The 24,155-nt window shown below is 41.9% G+C and overlaps 1 protein-coding gene across 2 annotated transcripts in view; it reads right to left on the bottom strand.

The window, feature by feature from the left end:
- kcnh2b (potassium voltage-gated channel, subfamily H (eag-related), member 2b) overlaps positions 1-24,155 on the bottom strand; it is a 205,474-nt gene that overhangs the window by 91,462 nt on the left and 89,857 nt on the right. For both annotated transcript variants that reach the window (XM_047567727.1, XM_047567728.1), the window contains exons 3-6: positions 7,908-8,063; positions 7,165-7,372; positions 5,814-6,133; positions 5,517-5,728 (exon numbers count right to left, since the gene is read on the bottom strand). In XM_047567727.1, the coding sequence (XP_047423683.1) occupies positions 5,517-5,728; positions 5,814-6,133; positions 7,165-7,372; positions 7,908-8,063 (896 nt within the window). The remainder of the gene's footprint in view (positions 1-5,516; positions 5,729-5,813; positions 6,134-7,164; positions 7,373-7,907; positions 8,064-24,155) is intronic.

Here is a 24,155-nt window from a genome sequence, read left to right as displayed (position 1 = left end):
ATACACACATGCAGATTGAATGTAAAAGAACCACAGTGGCTTCCACTGTCCTATTTCAAGTTGAACGCAGAAACAAGTAATTAAGTATACACCAACAGAACCTTGTACATAGGGTTACATAAAGAGCTGAACTCCAATCCAAGAGTTTTCGTTTTGCAGACTATGAAACCATCATTTACGCTGATGTATGTTCTATTTAACAGTCAGAGCCCTGTTGTAGGACTTTGCCTGAGGTGCATCTCACACCAAAACAACTGCAGCGTGACATCAGAGCCCTGTAGGCCCTCTGGCACCAGCCAAAAAAATAAACAAAGAAAAACATGTGGCACTGCTAAAAATACCTGCACATCACGCACTATTTAGAGAGCTCATGCATAATCATGACTCTAAGCAAATATGTGTAATCAGACTTTGGCTTGCAGGGGATTCAATTAATGGAGTAATGGGGGCCATGGCACCAGCAGCTTTTTTTTTTTTTTTAACTGTATACTAATAAACAGGGAAAATTAACTCTGATCAAAGTCTTTGTTATACTTTAATATTCAAACAAAGCATGGTTTCAAGTTTATACAGTTTCCCCATATGAATAATTAAGGTTTTACCGTGAGACTACACTAGTTTTTACTCTTAGAATTCAGAGAATATATGTTGGTAAGCGTCTATATTTGTATCATCTTTGCAGTTTTGCTGTAGAATTCACTAAAAGACATGAACTCCAATGAATTCAAGGTTGTAATCGGGAAGCAATACTTCAGAAACATGCAGCACACTGTGATGTGTGATCACACTACTGTGAGTTTTTTAAGTCTATCACTGCAACTTTGCAGAGAGCTGTGAAAGATGAACTAAACACACGACTTATATATTATGCACTTTGACATCACTGAGGAGGATGTATAGGGTAAGGTACATATAGATGTGGCACACTTGCCCGGCCTTCTCCACAGAGACCTCCTCCTCCCAAAGTCAGCTCATTAAAGAAATATGTAAGTGTGTTGTATAAGCTTATAATGACATTAAAAGTGTGATAAGTGTCTCACTGCAGCCTACATGTACTCTAACTCTACTGCACACAGAAGCTAGCAGTCTAATGTGGCGACAGAATGCAAGATAAAATTTATTTTAAACCATTACCACCCAAAATAATATTTCAGATGATTTATGTGGGTGTTTGTCTTAATGAAACTAACAGTTGGAGTCAAAGTTGCAGCATCTCAGCAGGGAGATCCGAGGAATGGACTGGTTCAGAAGAAATAAAGCAAATAAATCATTTTAATTAAGAATCTTTTTGCCATCCCATTCACAGGTTCTCTTCCAGGGCGCTCAGAATTAAACCTTAGAACGTCGTCTTACTTTTTGTCCCAAACACTTACCAAAATATATACTTTTTAAATTTTACTCATTTTACTTACTTGCGTAATCAATAGTGACTCAATAGAGTCATGTATCTTGGTGGTATTTGTTCCTTCATAACCACCCTCTCTTAGAAGATAAACACCACTGGTCTTTGTGCAAATGCTACGATTGCTGTGTGCAAATATTGTGCATTTATATCAGTAGGTCCTCTGTATAAATATATCTGTGTTCAGTGTGGCTTTGAAATGCCACAGTGAAGTGTTCAGAGTTGCTGGGTTTGTGCTGACTGCGGTGAGACAACCGCAAGGCCGACCCCCACAATATTTAATGTTACTGTTCAGACAATAAACGCACAGCACAGAAGCAGAAACAACTCTCTCATCCATCATTCCACCGTCCACACGATTCAAGACAACTGTTTTGTTTAATTGGGCAAAGTGCCTCCATGGCATTTCTCATCCTTCAAACACAAATTTGAGTTTGGTTTCTTAAAATCTTGTTCTAGATAAATTAAGGTATGTTGCTCCTTTACTCATTTCACAATTCAGTTCAAACCGCTGTGACCTTAATCCATCCTGTTCACCTCCAGTCTTCACCAGGTCAAGCTCATCAGAGGGCACTCCTCCTTCCATGGAGAGCTCCAGTCTTCTCTTTTTCTCATCACCACCACAATCAGTGCCTGGACCCATGGGGAGACTCTCTCGCTACACTAAGCATGGCCTTACCTTTGGTCCCCTTTAAAATCTATGACATCTTTAATGGCTCTGTTTGCCAAAGAACAATATATTTTCTGACTGAAACAGTTTTATCATTTAAGAGACATTTACATTGCAAAGACATTTACATTGCATTTACATTGCGCTCAGTTTTTGTCTCAAATCGAGCCCTTGTTCACTCCTGTCTCCTTCCTGTAATGGACCCTCAGCAGTTCCCAACGGTAAATAGCAAAGCGAGATGTTAAGCGTTCACTTATTATCTTTATTATGCACAGTCGTTTTGCATTATTTGATCCCGTTGTGGATTTTTTGAAGCTGCTATAAAAAAGGGTGATGTAAATACATCTTTATACTCATTCACAATTCTGACACTCCAGTCAAACAGCAGGCAGTAAATCCATGCACTGTGCAGTAAGTAATGGGTCACAATAAGAGTGCACATTAGCCACAATAGCCACCAATGACTTTAGTAACTTTGGGTGACTTTGAGTTTGTCAAAATCAAAATTACTTTTCAGCGTTCAACAATGCAGCCAAGTGAAAAAATCTGTCAGAAACGAAAGTAAACTGACATTAAGCATTCAATGCAAAGGCCGTCCTAAAGACGAAAACTCTACCGATACAAGCACCAAGCCTCAAACCCCCGACGCGAGTTGGATTGGCTCTGTCTGTGAGACCTTTAGCAGATGGAGACGGTTCCTACCACTTTGCTGCTGGGCGCGGTGTGTGCCGTCCATTGCTCCATTTGGATCCCACTGTGGAGTTGGATGTGACGGCCTGCTTGGGTAAAGAGGCAGCCTGTGTGTGTGGCTCTGGGTATAAGAGACCGTTGTATGGGAGTTATGTGGGTGCTCACGTGTCGGTAGGAATGCCATGTATGGAGCTGGGTGTGTGTGAGTGTCAGGAATATTTTATGAGTGCTGTGATGCACTGTATGTCTTAGTCCATAGCTAATCAACTGTCCCCTAAAGGACACGACAGTCACCATGGGACCAAAAGTGACACTGAAGTGTGTATGTGTGTGTCTAACTGTGCATTGAGGCATGATCCCAGTTATTTTTCTACACTGTTAAGTTGTCTGCTCAGTGTTGGATGCCTCTACCAAAGCTGAATAGGACCTCCTCTTTCTGGGCATCATCTCAGCCCCTCTTCAGACTGGGTAACGCCTCAATTGCGACCCACCTGCACACGAATCTTTATAAGAACTCAGACAAATATACACAATTGTAAGAAAAAAAAGGTTTTCCATCTATGGTTCCATTGTCAGAAACAGAAATCCAGCCATTTACTTGGGCACAGCAATAGAAGCCCATATTCATGTGCCAGTCAGAGTGCAAATATTTTGGTCAGGAAGACGCACAAGAGGCAAAAAAAACAACATGTTCAGAGCAGGGAAAGGGGGCAGTGCCACAAGTCATTCCATATAAGAGAGAAAATCTGCACGTGTTCTGTGTTCAGGGAGTCAGATGTTTTATGGAACATATAAATTATTCAGCCTTGTTTGCCTTTAAACTGCTTTTTCTTCTTCTTCTTTTGCTCCATTGAGAAGTTGCAGAGGCCTTCCATCGCACTACTCAGTGCTGTGCTGCCATCATCAGGTCAGAGCTGGTAACGCAGGTATTCTTCCTAAAACGGCAGTCTGTACCAAGCAGCTGTTCTCAAGCCTTTGCTTACAGATCAAAGGAGGTTTTAAGATGAACCACAGAGCTCAGTTGTAGATTTAAGTAATTACTTCTCTCTGTATTTGAAGGCGCAGTGATCACTGAAATCAGCTGCTACAGCCGACTGAAAGACAACACGAAGGTCTTAAGGGACTTAACATAAAACACCCCGCTGCTGTTGTGATGTTGTTATTGTGTAAGTTCTTTTTCCTTTCCCACACGGCCCCTGCTGATACTGAAACATTCTCAGTGAAACGCCACAGAAGAGTGGCTACGTATTAAATGGATGTCAGCTACATGCAGTGAAAATGCAGCTCTTTTAATGTTTTCTTCAGTGTTCCAAAGAGCTCTATAAATAGCAGTCCACGGCATTTGGAGACACAGCTGGCGCTGTTTCCTCCATCTGTAACAGCACATATAGTATGCAGCATCGCTTAATGCACACGCATGCCTACACACACACACACACACACACACATGCAGACTGTGTGGGTTGTGATTTGACCTTGCCAGCTGCATCTCACATACTGTGTAGCATGATTAGATTAGCTGTTGTATCATCAACTTCTGGATTATTAGTGTTCCCGTTCTTTCTCTGAGAGACAAGAGTGCATAACGCAATATGAAAGAGTGGATCATTCACATTCCGCTATAGTCACTCAAAGTAGGCTATGGTTCCGGGAATGAGCTTAACGTAATCTTTTCTGCTCTTTGTTCGCATTACTCCAAAGACAGACATCCAAACACGAGGATGAGATGAAAAGCGCCAGATCATCAACTTCAGATTTAAGAACTTTGCTGGTCTCCACGCTGAACAAGTTTGAATAGAAATAGTGTCTGTGGGAAGCGAGACGTGGACATTTTAAAGGTTATGGTGCGTGTCTCACTGCGGTGCTTTGCCTGCAGTGAAAAAGGTTTCAGGGTTCAGGGTTCAGTCTCATCTCACAGCAGATTTAGAAAAGTAAGGCCATGTTTTGCCCTGCACACACAAGCTCAACCTAAATACATTTCTCTTTTTGCTACTCATTTAGCTATGACATAGCAAAGACACAGCATGATTTACAAATAGAAGGATCTATACTTGACTTTTTGCAAAGCAGACGTGAAAAATACTTTTAAAAATTTCCTTTTATCTATCACTACAAACACAAGATATTGAGTCCTTCCACATTATGCACATCTCTTTATATTCTACAACACACAACCCAAATGCAGCCAGCTGTAGGTGGTACGGCATCCCCCTAATAAGGATTTGACTCTGTAATGCAGACCTTGAGACAGAACAGCTGGAGAAAGAGAACCTTTTTAAAAAGCAATTAGAGATGGCAGCCTGTGAGAGAAGAAGGAAAGTGACTCTGCTCTGACTGGAGAGAGGGAGAGAGAGGGATGTAAAGTAAAGCTCTGCCTCGTAGTATTTCCCATATGTCCTTTTTCTGCTACTCCCTCAGCCAGCTACTAGTGACTGCCGCAACACCAACTTTCATCTCATCAGCGTTCCTTCAATGTATCAATCATTTTCACCCCAGAAAGAATTACTTCACCCAGACATACATGAGCTTTAAGGAGCTACGTGATTAGTTCAAGCTTCAAGAATCTGTCTGAGAACACCTGGATATTCTTGTGAACACCATCGCAAACATACTTCCAGTACTTGCTGTTCAAGTTCAGTATGAGCAAAACTGAAATGGGCCCTAGCGCTGACGCTGATGCAGCCCAAACTGTTTGAGACCGGCCAAAAGTCCCGCACAGTACACCACACACTGCACACATGGACTGAGTCCTACCTGTGTGACCTTCTCTGTGACATGGTGCGTTCGGTCGATGAGTTTGCAGGGAGCTATGATGTCCATCTCCCCGGTGGGCAGCGCAATGAGTGGGTCAGGTTTGAAATCCACAAAGTTGAGTGTGATCTGAGGGATTTTGGAAATTGTGCGGTACCGCATCAGGTCCGAGTCTGACGTGGAGTTCAGTATGTTTGACTTGCTGTTCACCGCTCCTGCAAACACACGAGAAGTGATCAGTTAGGGAGGATGACAAAGAGGGTGACAGATGACAGAGGCGTCTGGGCGCCTCTTTCTCACCGGTGCTGCTGCTGGCCGGCCGGACGCTGGCTCGCCGGTTCTTTCGGTCCCAGTCGGGCCTCATGGCCTCGATCTCGTCTACAGAGGATGCGCGACGCATGCTGTGGAAGCTTTCCCGCGAGCGGCTGTGCGACAAGGAGCAGTTGGAGGCTGAGCCGTCCGGGTTGAGGCTGAGGCGGTGGTGGGGCACTACGCAGGGGGATGACTGGGTGAGGGGTCCCACCAGTTGGCCTCTGTGAGAAGAAGGCGGGGGTGGCTCAGAGAACAGTAAGGTGCGTTGGTCCTCCTGGTGGTCTTCTGGCCAAGTCTGTAGAGCTAACCTAGGACATAAATGTCATTAATGAACTGGTTAATTCAGGTCAAAGTCAAGTAATAGTAAGTTTTTGCCTTGTTCAGACCATCTGTCCTGGGATATCCAGCACAGATATCCCAGGTGAAGTACAGGTGTGAACACACCCAGCACGCAAGAGGACACATTTAAGAGATCTTATCTTGGACCACATGTGGAGGAAGTGGGTCGCATCTGACCTCTCCTTTAGTACTGTGGGTCACATTAAAGACATCCTACTCAACAGAGGTGATCTTGTGATAAAAATATAATAAAGATACAAAGCATTGTTCATTTGTAATGATAAAAATTTAAATATTCTATCCTTGTAGTAATTAAATAACTAAATAAAAAATCAATCTAAAAAAGAATGAACAAATTAAATTATATAACATCAGTACACTGTGTGTGATTCTGTCATAAAGAATCATACCATACCCTGTGGTTATATGAGGAGCCACGTGGAGTTAAGTGGCGTATTTCCTCAATCAACCGTGTCTTAACTACCAGAGATTTCAGTGCGTATTGAAGCTTCCAGGGTTCAGGTTATAATGGAGTTTAATGCAGGTGTATAGACCTCTGAGTGGACATCAATAAATAAAAATGTGTGTGAAGTCATGGCACTCACACAAAAAACAGCCCTGCTCTTTGTTCTGAAACAGTGGTTAGATGTTAAAATGACCTCCTGCGCCCCAGATGTCTGGTGTGTGAACAAAAGAACTAAAACCCGGCTACTTGGTCTAAAAAGAGCATTTGTATTTATTTATTTAGTTTAACATGTGAAGAAGGAATGAAAAAATGTGTTAATTGAAGATTTAATGTCTAAACATAACCCCAAATTTGGATGTTTAGGTTTAAATTTGACATCAAGAAAACATGTCAAACAGGAGTTAAGAATCTCGTCAAAAATATTCTACAGTCTCACTAGCCAGTTGTTCCGTAGTAGCATGTCCTAATGTTTTTGCATAGGCCTTTTGTCGCTATGCCCATAAACAAGTTCATAAATAATTCTCAGGAATCTACCTGCTTCCACTGAGTTGCTCCTTGTGCTCTGGTGGTAATGATGGAAGGGGCAGGAACTCCCCCAGGCCTAAGGACTCTTCACAGGGAGGGTCCGGATGCAGCGGTGTAGCAGTGGGGATTTGACCGGCCTCTGCGTCGTCCAATGACACTTTACTGTTGGAAAGGGAGCGCAGGAGGGGGAGACGCAACTTGAATCCTCGTGGGTGACCTGGCGGACAGAAAGAGGAGGATAAGACTCTCCAGAGTGACCGGTGGATCCCTGTTATTCAACGGTGGAATGGAATGAGTGTAGAAGCAGGACAGTGAGACATGTACTGACAGAAAACTGCGGGATGTTCTCTGTGGTGGAGATTTTGAGTGGATCAGCATTTGAGACACAGCTTCAAAAACAATCTACCAGAATGTGGGACAGTACCATTGATTAGATTTTGGTTTAAGCCACAAAGTTAAATTTTGTCCTACTTTAAATGCTGTGTTATCCCTCTGGAACAGTAGGTACACAGATAGTTTTACAAAAGCATTTATACATGGGATTTACAAGAATAAAAGTAGCAAACACAAAAGGGAGTATCGTAGTATATACTGAGCTGTCCCACTCATACTGCCACTGAGAAGGGGATGTAACTAAAGGAAAACCTGCTCTCAGATAGAAAGTGTGAATGTTTCCATCTTCTTTATTGGAATATCACAATGAAATATGAGCAAACAACCTTATACATGGTGGTTAGTGAGTGGTTACCTACCTGTGACTAGCCAGGTGGGCAAGCGGTGGTTGAGCTCCTGTTTGTGGTCTTGGATTGCGTTGTCTGTCATGACCTCGAAGTTGAGGATGAACATGATCACCAGGCCATCCTCATTTTTCACTGGCACCACATCCACCATACACAGGAAGCAGTTACCTTCAGAGGGATTGATAAGGTTCAGTTATCCGGAGACTGTAATGCCAAAACGTTTACATGGTTTTAGAAGTGAGGATTAAACTAGGGAGGGGTACCATTAAGGTTTTATCCGGGACTTTTGAAACAGTGCCGTTGCTTAGAGAATGGAAAAAAAAAATGTCCAAAATGGAACCCTTTTATTTTTAAGGCATTTTGTGACGTAAAGGTTGAGCAGAATATTAATATACAACTAAGAAATAAATTGATATAAATAAAATTCACAAGAAACCGTCATAATCATCATAATAAAATCCGCAGTGTATCAACCACTCTCCTCCCTGGGGATGCTGCTCGCTCTGCTGGCGTCGGGTCTCGCCCGCAGGATATCAAAGACAGGTCAAAAACTCGAGGTGTTACCTCCCCTGCACAATATTGCCTTCAAGCACTTTTTGCAGGCTGCCGAGTCTGCATCTTTTGACGTGAAGTTTACTCAAACTTTTGCCCGTTTCTTAAGGTTCAATTCCATCCGTGCAGTTGAAAACCTGACGTGACGTCACATGTATCGTCGGCATGGAGGACTTTTTTTTTATTTGCACTTTACAAATTTTCAATATAGTTCTTGGAAGAAAAAAAAAGAGTTAGGGGCGATAATTAAAAATTCAGTGGAACTGAAATGAAGCACCGAAATCTGCGTTGCACTGTTTGCGTCAGCACCGGTTCCATTATAGTACCAAGTATCGGTACCCATCCCTAACCTCTTTGGAGGTATTTTTTAAGGGACTGGCAATGCAAGTTAAATGTCAACACCATTAATCAGTGTGCACATGCACTAATTACACAGCCCCACTTTTCACACATAACATGTTTTCATTCTCTCTTCTTATTAAAGGTGCATCTCCCCGTACCCTGTACGCTCATATAATCTGCCAGGGGAGAGCTAAAACAGCTAAGTCAGCTTTAAATTAGACTACATATTGTTAGCCTAATAGCATAGTTGCCTAAGTCATTTATTTACTGTTACCATATCAGTAAAAAAATATAATGAGCTAGCTAAAAATTGTGTTTTTTATTGTTTTCTGAAAACATCCAAATATGACTTTTAGGCAATTATGCTCTAACGATATGACAGTAGGTGGCTGAGCTGGGACACGCTGTACTCTAAGTACCAGCTCGACTAGGAGTCAAAAGAAGCGGCAGAGTGAAGGTAAAATCAACACCACAATTCTCAAAGTCTGTCATTTCCACTGCCCTTAAGCACAAATTATCTGGAAGTTACAAAGGTCAAACTGAATTCAGATCGATACTGGGCCCTTGTTCTGGACTAACATCAAGTCAACAGCCATAAAATATTCAGAAAGCTCCATAAACAACAAGCAAACGTTGGATAGTTGCAACAAGTGATCTTGCAGACCTATGTTATATCAGTAATAAACCATTATCACGTTGTGATGTGACATGTTCTGTCCTTAAATGTCCTTTTTATTTTCAAAGGTATGATCATGTTACACATGAAAACCATGAATCTGTTTTTCTTGTCATTACAGCATTACTGTTCAAACTGTACAAAACCCACAAACATGGAAATACATCCTGTCTGCAAAATAAAGCCTTATGCAATGTTTCAGCTTTTTGAGTGTTTAAGAAAGCTATTTAATGTCTGCCTGTAATCCTAATGTCCATGCTTGTTTCCACTAAACATGGTGGCCTCTGCCATGAACACACTGGCCTTTAAGTTTCACATTTCCCCTCGTCTCTAAATCTGAGCCTTCTCTTACCTGGACAGCGATGGTCAGTGACTGGTTCTACAAATGAAAGCCACAGTTGTTTTTGGATGCGTGGAGCCCCCGCAGCCAACGCGGTATATGCCGTACAAACCAACGTGCACTTTGTCTACTGCACGCCTACCACAGCCACCGCCCGCCCGCCTGCCATTCATCTCCCATCATCGCTGAGTGGGCCGAAATCCGATTGGACAGCACCATAATCCCAACACAGGAGGGGAAAAATATGAAACACACTCAAAACTAAAGGATTACACCATCTGGCCATATCCAGCAGAGTGTGTGAGTATGTCTGTTTGCATGCGTGCTTATATGTGCACATGTGTAGGTGGATGACACGGCTGATGTTCATTCACAAGCTATTAGGTCATGTCCATTCATGCCCACTCTCATTAACAGCTGTGACACTGCATTGGCAGATTTTTTAATCACTGAAGGTGTTGCTGCATCACATCTAAAGCTGCTTTACAAAGCTCTGCAGCCGCCTGACAAAGGAAACATGCACACATGCAGCCGTCCAGCCATTCCAACTCTTTAGTCCATGTTTGCTTTTGTCAAACAGAAGAGTGATAACACAACACAATAAACAAATTATAACTCTATGCACGAGAATATCTCCTTAAATTGACTAAGTTATACTGTAGCCTATAAGTACGTTGTATTGCCACCGTCATCAGTCAGAGAAAACAACTTTTTTTTGATGAGAATACTTTGTAAATAAGGTCAAATGGGGTGAAAATTGTTCATTTGTCTCATGTTTGTCAAACAAGTTAAATTGGATTAATGGATTCCCTCACTGATTCGAATTATTGTCACATGAACAGTAATCAGAGTCAGATTTCCAGCGCTAGTTCTCCCTCTAGAGGTCTTTCATTGTAGACCTCATGTTTGTCGGTGGATCCTGCCCTGTGTGCTGTTGTACATGTGCTGTATGCGTGTGGAAGCCTGTCTGGAAAAAAACACAGAAAGAGTCATTTTACGCTTCCTAACCAAGCTGCAGGGGCAGAAAGCTGCGGGTATATGTGTTTCTCTGAAGGCTCTGAAGGCACTGAAGTCAGTGAGTCAGTGTGTGTTTTGCAGATGACAGATGTGATTTGTACACATGTGCGCACATCCACGCACGCACTACAATGTAGGATTAAATGTCAACAAAAGAGGATTTAACTTCTGCTGATTGTTTTAAGTCACACACTGTGTCGTCAACGCTTCGTATGAATCGGGAGCGTTTCACTTCCCCGTGTGTGTGTGTGTGTGTGATTATAAATGCATATTTCATGTACAACAATCATACACGCATGGCTGCATGCTTACATAAATACATGAGTGCACAGTGGCACTATAGTGTCTACAGAACCATGCACTCAGAAGTAGATTTATCTAAGTGTGTGTGTCCTGAATTTTTACAGTGTGGAGAAGAGATTAAGGCTCCATATTTTATGAACATCAGATGTTGTTGACAATCGTGCCGCCTCCATCTACTGTAAAAGATTTCCTCGGAGAGCTCTCTGAAATGAATTGAGCCCCTAGGTTAACAGGGCAAATATCTGATCTAAATGCTCCGTCTGGATGTATTCCAATTCAGCGTGTTCCAGTTGATAATCTGATTCAGCGCTGCTGATTTACAGAGCTCCGGGAGATTATCACAATGCGCTAAACACATCCAAAAAAAGCACAGAGTGCAAACTGCTCACGGTGGACCAGGAATGTTCCAGTGACCATACAGCATCGCGCGTTCATACTAAACCTCCCACTCTGAATTCTGGAGTCACTTAACTCCACTTTCAAAATCTTGAGGCACTGCAGCTCTGTCTGTCAGTCTGTCTGATGTTGATACTTAAGCACACATCAAACATCGAGAAACTGAATTCTTTGGGAGAGTTCCAAACAATGGTGATTCTGTAGCTCTTATGTTGACAAAGAAAGTAGAAATCCATCTGAAAGTACATCTTTATGATGAATGATAACACATTACTTTATTCTCAAGGATGGTTTTAGGATTAGATTTCAGCTCCTTGAAAAAGATTAGGATTCATTTTTATAACAAACTGGATGTTATAATGCTATCCACAAAGAGCAGAGTAGAAAAAAACTACTCTGTAGCTCGCATAGATTCAGTAACTTTTTTTTCTGTTTGAAATCCTTGAAAAATAAAATGAGTTAGAAAAAGTGAATTAGGTGGGTTCCGAGAGGCAATTAACAAAAATAAGCAAATCAAAGGACTAATGAAAGGGACATAAAAAAATAGTTAAGAAAACTTTTTTTTTTTTTTAAAAAAAGAAAGAAAGAACAATAGATGAAATTAATAGTTCTGAGTTGGAGGGAAATGACTGAACCCACCCACAGCACATTATTGCCTCCTGGGCTTAGAGGGACAAGGTGGGAAGGATTAGCTGCTCAGGAGGATCTTTCTTCCAGCTTAGTGGAGGATGACAGAGGATAGGAGAACGGTAAACAGACTTGGCTGTAACCTCTTGTTAACCTGATGTCAAAACGTACACGTACAGCAACTCAACAATTCCTTCAATGTGACAACTTGCTGGGAGGCCAGGTAGGTTTGACGATCGATCGTCTCGTTTTAACCTTTTCAACCTGAGATAGAGAAACCTCTGTTTCCACTCTGTCTTCCCTCTCCTGCGCAGTGTTGGATTAGAATATTTGCTGTGGAACAAGCAGACAACAGATGCTTCATTCAGCTCAAGGGACAATACAATAAAATAGAACTGCATTCAAGTGACCATCAAAAACTGAAATGCTTAAATAACTCAACATTAAGCAGCAGTAAGAAGATCTTTCCAACCCCATCAACGAGTGCAATGACAACATTGTTTTTCCCAGGAAATATCATAAAGCCATTGTGGTCTTATGTACTTTTACTGAGCATTAAAGTACTTTATCATGTCCATGTGAAGCACTGAGGTTCGCTTAAAAGCTATGCATCCACTCCACCTAGTGGAAGCATCTTTCTCTGCACACTGTGCAACAACAGAGAGAATAGTTATACAGGCCAAACTATAAACCATTTTTATTGTTCTGTCTCCTTTGTTGCTGTAACACTGTAAATTTCCCACAGGGTAAACAAAGGCTCAACTGCACCCATTAAAGACACTGTATGGGCGTTTCTCTGCTTCTTCTTTATAGTAGTTTTGCAAAGTGCTCATCTGATATACACTGATCAACCACAACATTATGACAGGAGAAGTAAATAACACTGACCACCGTGTGACAATTCAGGGTTCAGCTGGGACATTGCCAGAGACCTCAGGACACGCTCAGAATGTCCATGTCCATTCTCTGATGAGTCACAACTGTTTTGGACGCACAAGGCAGACCTACACAATATTAGGACGGTGGTCATAATGATATGCCCGATCAGTGTAGTTTCTAATTTTTTATTTATAACAACAGAAAGCAATGTGGGTGCATTTATGTTATTCTTTCTACAAGATGTTCTCTGTAAGTAGCTATCTGTGTTTCCATCAGAGCACGGATGCTGTGTCTCAAAGCCATTAGATCAGACTGTCCATTACACAGGGAGAAAGCACATGCATCTGTAAGTGCTAGAGAGATGTAAGGATGAGGATGTGAGCTGTTTCTTCTCAAAGGCTCTGTTCTGTGTCACAGACTCTCTCTCTCTCTCTCACACACACACACACACACACACACACAGTGACAACGTGACGGGGGGAGGGGGGTCTCATTCACAGAGACAGTCTCCTTCGCTCCACCGATCTTTGGAAGGAAAAAAAAAAACGCAAAAGAGGAAAAAGTGCAGATCTTTATTTCCACTGAGACGACTTTAAATATTCTGCAGGGTAGCTGGCGGCAGGCCATCTGTTGGAGCTCGCTAAGTTCCGGGACATATTTAAAGCCAAAGAAACCCCCCAATTCAATCCAAGGCACTCGAGCCAAGCTGACAACCCTCACTCGCGCGATTGCCTGAACGTGTCATTCATGGAAGTAAAAATATAACATGCAGAGTTTTCATTTCAACTGTTAACTGCCACCGTGTGAAGGAAGTGTGAGGTGGCAGATGAACATACACCGTGAAATAGCTGAGAAAAAAAAAAAAAGTGTTACATGTTTCTTTCGTCTTTCCTCGCTTCATTTCAATACTGTCTACTGAAGGAGAAATATCTACATTAACATTTACTTCCAGCACTATGAACGCTAGTGTAGCCAAACTTAACCTTTGACCTTCAGGGAAAAGACCAAGGCAAAGAAAACTAAATTCCTTCTGGACACATCATTTTTGTTTAAGTGGTAATTCATTCATGAATTTCAAAGAAGGAGCTTGAGTGCAGAGAGAAAGATAATAAATGTACGTTTGCAGAAATGCAAAATGAAATGAAGAGTATTACCTGTGCAGTACTTTCAGTACTTATGAAAACATATGATGATAAGTGCACTACGGAGTAGGTTAAAGTGCTAATGAACCAGAATTCAATTGAATTTTTGTTTATAAAGAGTCAATAAAAACACAAATTGTCTTAAGACGCTGTACAGAACCCAGAGTCTGAAAGCTCCAGAGGAGCACCAGAGCGGTGGCAAAGAAAAACTCTCCATCTTGTATTGGAGGAAACATCTGCTCTAACCAGCCAGGTAGAGAGAAAAGAGAGAGGAGGGGAGGAGAAGAGAGCAGCAGGAGGAACAAGGTAAACATGCGTCTGACTAAAGCATATTTATTTAGACTTTAATGATCCAAAAGAGAAACTGCTGTTCACAGTAGCTAAGTTGCATATATATATATGTGTGTATAAAATGAATATAAACTATATGCTATAGTGATTGAATATACAAGGAATCATAGGCAGGCTGGAGAATGATGCAATCATGTAGGTGTGAATAACTTTAACCCGGGGAGACTGGACAGGTTGGAGTGGCCATGATTTGAGTATTGGGTCAGGGGAAGAGGTCAGAAGAAGAGATCGATAAAATATAATGAATGACTCCTGTTCCAAAATGTTTTAGTCTGTGGCCTGAAATCTCACTGGATCTCCCAGCTGCACGCCCTGCACTGAAACATGGCCGGAGTAAACCACAAGGTGGCAGGGCACAACAACCCTTTGAAGATGTTATGTGGTGAGGTAAAAGCAAGGAGCTTCACACACACACACACACACACACACGCACACACACACACACACACACACACACACACACACACACACACACACACTGACATGCTATGAGTAGCACCTTCTGAAATAGAGAGACATGAAATTAATCTGGCTATTCTACACCGCAGACGAGCCTTGTGCAGGTGTGTTATTCTGAGAGGGCTGAGCAGTGAGCTGGGTGACATAATGGAAAAATAAATTGGTGTGTGTGTGTGTGAATGTCATGCGGACAGTTAATATAGTGTGTCCCCACGCCTCCCATCCGGCCCTCTGATCTTGGCCACCAGCTGCTCTGTTATAAGTGATATAACGTTTCTCTCGCTTCCAACATCGTCAAAGCACACACACTCGCAGACGCCACACGCTTGACCCCTGCGCCCGTTTCTGGATTGTTTTGGGACGAGAAGCAACGGAAGGACAAACTAGTCCAGACAACAATTCATCAGGCTCCCTCGCCTGTAATAGAGACAAATAGCCAACTGTTATGTGCTGTGTCTCTACGCGGCAAAGTGGTGCCTCTCCTGCAATCGACTGCAGTGACATGTAATGTGCCTTTGTGCAGGTGTGCGCGCTCTGAACATGCTGTGTTTAAATGTCTGATACAGTGAGCGACACATTCTGCCCCCTGTTGGTAGGAAATGAGAGCTTATAGTGATGCGGCTGAGTTGTGCGTATGATTGATGCAGTGGAGCTGATGGGACCAGGGTGGCTGGAAAGCTGACAAGGCTCCGGACTGACAAGGGGATCCATTAAACCAGCCGTCTGTCCCAGAGGGCACCTGTCCTGGATAAAGGATGAGGCGGCAGTACTGAGTGAAGCCCTGGACTTGTGTTTAGTCAGGCCTTGAAACCTTAATAATCAGGTTGGCAAACAACAGGCAATTTTGAGCTTGCTAACACAAAATAATACAGATTAACAGTTCAGACAGTTGACACAAGTTGAGGTAAGTATGAGGTAAGCATTTTAGATAAACTGAGACGATTTAAACATGTTAATATCAGAGCTCCACCATTTCTTTATAATTCTGACAATGACGGTAAAGATCAATAATAAGAATTACTCAAAGCAGCTGCTCTTGCATCCTTCCACATCGCCTCTCCTCCACTTAACACTGATAAGATAATCCGGCAAGCTTGTTTCCAATCAAGAACACTCCCCTGTGCGACCTTCATTAAGTCTCTCCTCCACACCCTCTCGTATTGACGAGGTGGAGAAATGAGCGATTGAGATAATGGAGGGATGGATGGATCAGGTGGCACATCGCATTGACATTGGAGCACAAGCAACACACCTCAATAACCAGAGAGAGGACGAAGCATAATCAGGAGGTCAGAAGTTCGCGGGGAGATGATGTATTACTTTCAAATCTACTCTGCATATTGTTAAGTCACATCTTTTTACAGCCTGGAAATCCTGCAAAAACATAAGCAGACTTCATCAGGATCAACCTTCTCCACATAAGTGGCCTCTTTACACTGATGAAAACAGCACTTTAATCTGCATCTCAGAACCCAGACGGAGCACGTTCACGGTGAGGCTCCGGGTCACCCAAAGATGATTAAGTGGACAGAAATGCAGATCTGTCACGATTAAGCTCAGTTTCTATGGCCACTGTTTCATCTCTCAAAATATCAGAAGGGCCTTCACAAGAGGGACACAAAGTCTAGGAACACACAACCATCAACCTCAGTGACGAACAACTAGAGTATCAGGGTTTGGGTCCTTGGTAGGACCGTACTTTAGGTCTGCCATAAAGTAAAACCATGCTCCTGTAGTGTAACAAGGTCTTTCTTCCTTTTCTGTTGTAGGGGTGGTTGGCTAGTGGCAAAGCTGCTAAAAACAAAAGTTGACAAGAAATCATGTGACTAATCGTGTCTGCTATGTCGAAGAACTTTACTCTGGAAAATGAGTTCAGTCAGACAGCCATTAGTAAAGAGTTGAATGTGGGTGTTTTGTGAGGTGGTGGTAGGAGATCATCATTCAATACTACCAATTTGATTCAAACCTACAAAAGGAAAATCACTAAAAAGAATCCATGGAGTCTGCTCAGGCAAAGACTGCACCCAAACAACAACAAGCCCTGAACGCTGTGTTTAAAAGAAGAGAAAAGTTTCCTGGAGACAGCGCCAAGTAGAAAAATCTTCCAGAGATGGTTTAGAAGGATTTTATGGCAGTGTTTGATGACCAGAAGATTTCTGGAGTAGAGAACACTGGTTTTCTGGAGCCAAGGTACAAGCTATCCTCTCCACACTACATTAACTTAGACAGAAATATTTACTGGACTGAATCCCGTCGACTCTAGGAGAATACGGAAGGAAGACAAGAAAAGACTTTAGGAATCTACAGGAGAAGAACACTTAAGATCAGCTTGGGACTCTGATCAGCTCATACTGAATATTAAAAGATCGGTTAGACATGGAATAACCACAAAAAAGAGACAAAAAAGCCATTTATACACACTCGGCTTAAACACTGCAGACGCATCATTTCACAGTGTCTTTCACAGAAGCCTTTTACGTGTCTTCATTGCCAATTGCAACAGCTAAACCAATATGTCAGCCTGGCTGACATGTTGGCTGATATCACAGATATATCAATACGAGCGTGTCTGTCAGCCAACAAAAAATTACATGAGATGGCACAAATGCCAAAGTCATGTCTAGAGTCGTTTAGAAACAGTATCCCCATCGCAGAGAGCACTGACATAGCTGTTCCGGCTGTAGAATTGAATCATTTTAGGTTATGTGTTTTAAATATACTGTCTAGACCAGTGGTGTCAAACTCATTTTAGATTAGCGGTCACATACAGCCTAATTAAATCTCAAGGAGGCCAGACCATAATAACAGCATAATAACCTATAAATGTTTCCCCTTGCTTTTGTGCATAGAACTACAGGGACATTTAATGAACTGTCCTTTTACAAAACATTTAAGAGCAAACTGAATTTTTTTTTAAGAAACCAAAGTGTAATCTTGTTAGCCTTGCGATAGACTGGCGCCCTGTCCAGGGTGTACCCCACTTCTCGCTGGGTGACAGCTGGGATAGGCTCCAGCAACCCCCACGACCCTAGTGAGGATAAATGGTAGTAGAGGATGAGATGAGATGAAAAGTGTAATTTCCTCAGATTGCTCCTATCACCTCCTTGGTTCTGGGTCTCGGTGTTGAGTTATTGCATTTTGCAAATTCATCCCGCATGCCAGATTGGATCTTCTAGTGGGCCAGTTTTGACCCACGAGGCATGTTTGACAACCCTGGTTTAGACTCTTCTAAAGAGAATTGCATTAATCTGACTTGGGTGAAGGTGAACCTTTAGATGAAAACATGTGCAACAGTATGTTGTGCGAGTGCCTTTAGGCTCAGTTACTCTATGTGACAGTATGATAAGCCACCTGTGAAGGATCACGAGCCAGGCTGTCTGAATGTCTCTACCAGTGACACTGTGTGAGGCCATGAGCCACCCCCCCTCACTCTGCTCATGTCACACCCACTGCTATTAAAAGATTACATGTCAGTATTGGTGTCTGGACATGTGCACCTGCAGCACACCTATCAAGTGAAAAAGCCCACATGTACACAACATGACACCCAGGGATTTAGAGGTATGTATCACACACAGGTTTCTATAGATTACGTGTCAAATCACCACAGAACAATATGCTGCAGTTCGTCTAGGTCAAAGTTCACGTCAATATACTATTCAATTACATTGTCTTCAAGCTGACAAGACACAAAATGGAAACTCTGGGGAAATAAGCTCTTGCTTCCGGTTTTCAGATTTTGCCGAAGATATTTGAAAGTGAAATAAAACCTAAATAATTAGTTATTTAATAATTCTGATAACAGCATCACATGGCATCGGCGGAATCACTGTTATTCAATATTTCACACGAAAGCACATTAAAGATGATGAAGACATGTGGCGTGATACACATGCGACTGCTCAGCGTTATTGCAATATTGTCCGCATCCACATGCAAAACATCCGCTGAAACTGGTGCAACACATCCGTAACAAAATATAGATTGACCTTTTAAACAGTATAAATGTATAAAACTTAGCAACATACTTCAGCAACAGGGCGGAAATGGTCCTTTTGATCATTAGCATGCTTTCCTCACGCAGCATGCTCATGCATGAGACAGAAAACAGACACTAATTTACTGAATAAACTCCAAGCGCAGTACCATTTGTAGTAAGATTTAGACGGTGCAGTGTCACTGGTTAATACATTCAAAATGTGAATAGTACTTAACTTAATTTCCCTCACCCTTTCTAAAATGCCTTGTCGGTGACACACCGCCTTTTTAATGACTTCTCAAGAGAAAGGGTAGTGCCAGAAATAACTAATGGTGCCAAGAAAATATCCAAATGGGTTTGATATAACAGATGTCAACGCTTAATGGCTCAATACTGGCCAAATTAGCACAGAAGTGGACCAATGAAGGACAAAACAATTCTATGTTACATATTACACAATTAACTACACATAAGAAGAAATTACTCATATGAGCTGCCACACAGTACACAGAATACACTGAACACAACATCTCCCTTGTGCTTCCAAAGCAGCAGTGACTCATCAGAGAATGGACTTGGGCCTTCTGAGGGTGTCCTGTGGTGTCTGGAAACATAATGTTGTTAATGGGGGCCTTTGAGTTAAGGGGAGGGGCCTCTGTGGATCATCCCACAGATACTTGATCAGTTTGGGATCTAGTGAATTTGGAGGCCAGGTCAGGGTTGTTCCTTAACTGTTATTTGTGTGTGTGTCTGTGTCAGGCTGCATCCTGCTGCCATCAAGGAGTGTCACTTCTATGGGGTGGGGGTGTCTGGTCTGGTCTAAGTGGGTGCTACATGTCCATGTCTGTAACATCCAGGTCCAAAAGTTTTCCAGTCAAACATTGAATTGTCACAAGATGGTCAGTGTTATTCACTTCTCCGGTCAGTAGTTATAATGTTATGACTGACTGCAGTATGTAGCATCTTTTATACCATGTGGGGTATCTTTAAATCAAGTATATACATGTCCATCATCAAAGACTCCAGCATCAGCTGTCGAACATCCAAGAAGACAAACAGCTTCTTTCCTCAGGCGGTCAGGATGATCAACGGACTGTCCCTCCTCCCCAAACATACACCCTCACTCACCCCCCTCTGACAGTAAAACCACAGATGAGAAACAGTATTTTGCAATTACACAGTGAAAATAATCTTGAATCTTGAAACCTCATTGTACTGAATGAGGTGTACAAACTTTTGACTGGTTGTGTATGTGTAAAAAAATATATACTTCAAATGAGAATCTTTGCCTTTTTTCTTTGCCTTCATCCCTTTAGTGTTTACACTTTTCTGTCCGTTGGATTGCCTTCTCCATCTTTCTACCACTTCCTCCCTCTCTCCCTCTTTAAATGTGTTATATAAGATGTTCAGATTTCTCAGCAGTATAGGCGGCTGTAGAAAGACGGGGTATAGGGGGAGTCGCAGACATACAGTATGAATTCCTGAGCCTTTCTCTCTTAGGGGAAAAGTCACTGATTTATTTAGTCTTAAGAAGACAATTCAGTCTGTGAATGCATTTTTCCAACATTTTCATCCAAAGCAAGATGTATACCTGTATACTGAAGGCCGCTCAGCAGTTTGATATGTGCACTGGTGACGCCCTGAACTAATAGGAAGATTTGAAAGAATAACTTTGATTACCTTTTTGTATAGTTAGACAATCATGAAATTGAATCAGTGCATTTCAAAGCATAAACACATTTTCTCCCAGGGACGATGTGCATTGAAGGGACACAGCAGTATGAAAACCATGGTGCACATGGCCGGGGTTTTAAATCTATAGGTTGCTAGAGTATCTCTCTTTAAACCTTGAACTCCACGTATACTCCTTACTGCCACCCTCAAGACAAACTTTATATATATGCTATAGTGCTTGTCTGCTTTTTTTCTGTTTCACAATGTGGAGTTAAATGAACAGGTTGACCTTTAATATGAGCCGTTCTTGAGGTAGGCAGGTGAAAGAGAGATGAAGTGAGGAGAAGAAAAAAGTTCTTTCCTGTCTAGGTCTGGAGTATCGTCATGATGATGATCCCCATCCACCTCTGTTCCAGTCTACCGGACATTCCTGCACTCTGACTGTTTACAGACTGATAGGAACATGCAATCTAGCAGTGATGTGCATTTAAAAAAAAAAAGAATTCCCGGGAATGAACCTCGGAGAGTCAGACAGAGGTGAAGAAGAATTTCTGAGTATTTCCGCTCGACCGAAAACACTTCACAGTTCATGGTGTGAGTTGTTATTCATCAGAGAACGTTCACGGATCAAAGAGGAACGAGGTTACAGAGTTCACACGTTAAAAAAAAATAATAACACAAAACCAGAGCAGCACAATGCACATAGGAAAATCAGGGTCTGTATAAACAAGCACGAGGATATGAGAGAGAAAGAGAACTCAGTTGACACAGATGGAGGCAACACAGTCATTTGGAGGTCGGTTCAGGTTATTTGAATGTAACCTAAACCGTGTTGCTTAAGAGCTTATTCGAATGGAAAATTCTGTGCTTATGCAAAGTTTTCATGGATCTTGATAAAGGCCGGAGCTCACAAAGGGAACTTGGCAGACATGGCCCCAAGGAATTTGCATACAATGAAGCTAAACTAAAACATTCACTGTATGGCACAGACCAATCGGGCATAACATTATGACCACCTTTCTAATATTGTCTCCCTTGAGCTTCCAAAACAGTTGTGACTTATCAGAGAATGGACATGGTTTCCCACAGAAAAGAAAACACTGGGAGCCACAAAACCCCTCTGACATCTAAAATGTCTAAAATAAACACTGCATATATCGCTTTTACCTCTATGCTAGGCCTATAGTGTGTTGCATTTATGAAATGAAATAACTGCTACACAGAAAACGAAATTGCGTTTATGTAACATAACAAGGATTTATCCGTGGTGGGCTTACCTGAGGTCGAAAAGTTCAATAAATAGCGGGCTGGGCCTGCCGGGGGGGGTGTCGCACGTCGGCAGTTGTGACGTATATTTTGAGCGACAAAAAATTAAATACATTTTATTTTAATATTAAAAGATCAACATCAATTCAAAATTAGAATTATATTTAAAAAACTAACGCACTAAAATAAAAATACCTTTGAATTAAATACTCGATAGCAACTAATAAATGTGCTGCAATGCACTGTGGGAGTTCAGTGTTTTTTGGTTGTTTGATGTTACAACCGTGAGTGTGGTGTGGCATTCAGTGTCATTCAGTGTCATTCAGTTGTTGAGTAGCTTCCGTTCGTTCACTGATGAGTGACTAGTTGCAGCGATTCTGAGGCAGTTAGCGTAAAAAAGTGAACGGCTTTGATCAGTGTCCTTACCACTCGCCACAGAGGAACGAAAGAGCCGCATGCGGTTCCGGAGCCGCGGGTTGCCGACCCCTGACCTATGGGCTTCATCGCTCAGACCCGGAAGTTGACGCCTGGGGCACACCTTGAGAACGGTAAGCAGCGATACGTGCTTTCACATCCAAGTCGCAGAAAGTCTCGAGGAACAACTGAAAAAGTTTTTAGATTTATCACTAGTTGCTTTTTTCGAGAAAAAAAAAGGCGTTAGAAGGGTCTCGCTAAATACTCGCTAAATTGGCACGGTCACGAGCAAAGACACGTCAGAATGTACCATTGTGTGAGGGGTGAAGATGAGCCACTTTTATAAATATAATTAAAATATTATTTATAGTAATATTATACTATAGTAAAATTGAATTAGAATGTCAAGCTTTATATGTGTTTATGTGATGAAATGAAATGAATTTTTTGTTTTTTATTTTTAAATGGCAAAGTTTAGAGGGATTGTTAGGGATCCTTAAGTGGCCTCCTCCATCTTTCTCCTGCTTCCTCCCTCTTTAAATGTGGTTATACAAGATCTCCAGATTTCTCAGTATAGGCTGTTGTAAAAACATGGGGTATAGGGGGAGTTCCAGACACCTTTCCTTTCCACAGCTCATAATTGCTCACAATTGTGGCCAAGCAGCGATGTAAGAGTTTTTGGCAAACCACAGAGAAACTTGTAATCAGTGATCAGCCACTCACCTCCATTAAAGAAAGCAGTAAGGAGGGATCAAGGAGCAGGGAGAACGAGTTGGAGGAAACAAGCAGAAATTAGCAGAAAGAAAAAGCAACACTGGAGAAATTGTGTTTAGAGTGAAGGGCAAAAAAATGTTGATGGAGAGCTTTAAAAAAAACAACTTGGACAACAGAAAAGTGCGGCAGTGCCACAACATCATCATCTCTGAATTTAATCAAGGGTGAAGGGGCGCTTCGACAAACACAACGCGTGCGACACCTGCTCCCAAATTTGAAGGGACAGCTTTATAAACTGTGGGAACTTCGTTGCCTTGGTAACAAAGAGGTACAGACCGGTGGAAAGAGTGAAACAGAAAACAGAGAACAGGGACCACTGTCAAGGTTTGAGGAGTGAGGGCTCATCTGTGAAACATAGTGTTGCGGTGCTGCTGACATGCTAGCCCAGTTTGTGTTTGTGTGTGTGTGTGATACTTTATTGCTGACTGCCACCAGCCGTCGTTTTATAAGCTGTGTGATAGGAACCAGAATGTAAAAGAGAGCCTGAAGCCCATCTGCCGTAGCTGTAGCTGTGACACAAACACATCACATCCATGTCCACCCTCTCAGAGCATGCTCATTCTCTTCCTGTAGCCTCTAGATATATTTTTTCTCCTCCTTTTCGTTCAGCCTACACTGTCTCTGGCCAGAGGCTAGCATGACTGATGTGTAAACCACCACAATCTATCCTGCTTTGCTTTGTTTACGCCTACATATGGCTAGCAATGATTCTGAGCCTGGGAGCAAAAGAACTTTAATTTGGATTGCAGGCACATAAATAAGTACACACAGAACACACTTACTGTACAGTAATGCATCGTTCATGGCTAAAATAAATGAGAACATTTTATTAATAGCAGAATTAGGTGTTAAAAAAAGAAGCTTAAATTTAGTATTAAAAATAAAACCTCGACTAACTTTTGTTTGTCACTTAGTGAGAATGGAAACAATATGGCTGACAAGATGTCCTGATAATGGGCTCTTCATCACCTATGTCATCACCAACCTATGACATATAAAATGAAAGTAACAAGGAAAAGTGCTGTAAAAAAAATGTTGTCAGTATGTGTTGTATTGAGTTAAAAATATA

Source organism: Mugil cephalus, chromosome 18 (genome assembly GCF_022458985.1).
Source record: "Mugil cephalus isolate CIBA_MC_2020 chromosome 18, CIBA_Mcephalus_1.1, whole genome shotgun sequence".
Classification (NCBI taxonomy): domain Eukaryota; kingdom Metazoa; phylum Chordata; class Actinopteri; order Mugiliformes; family Mugilidae; genus Mugil; species Mugil cephalus.
The sequence above is the reverse complement of the archived record's forward strand: the minus strand, read 5'-3'. Positions and strand labels throughout refer to the sequence as shown.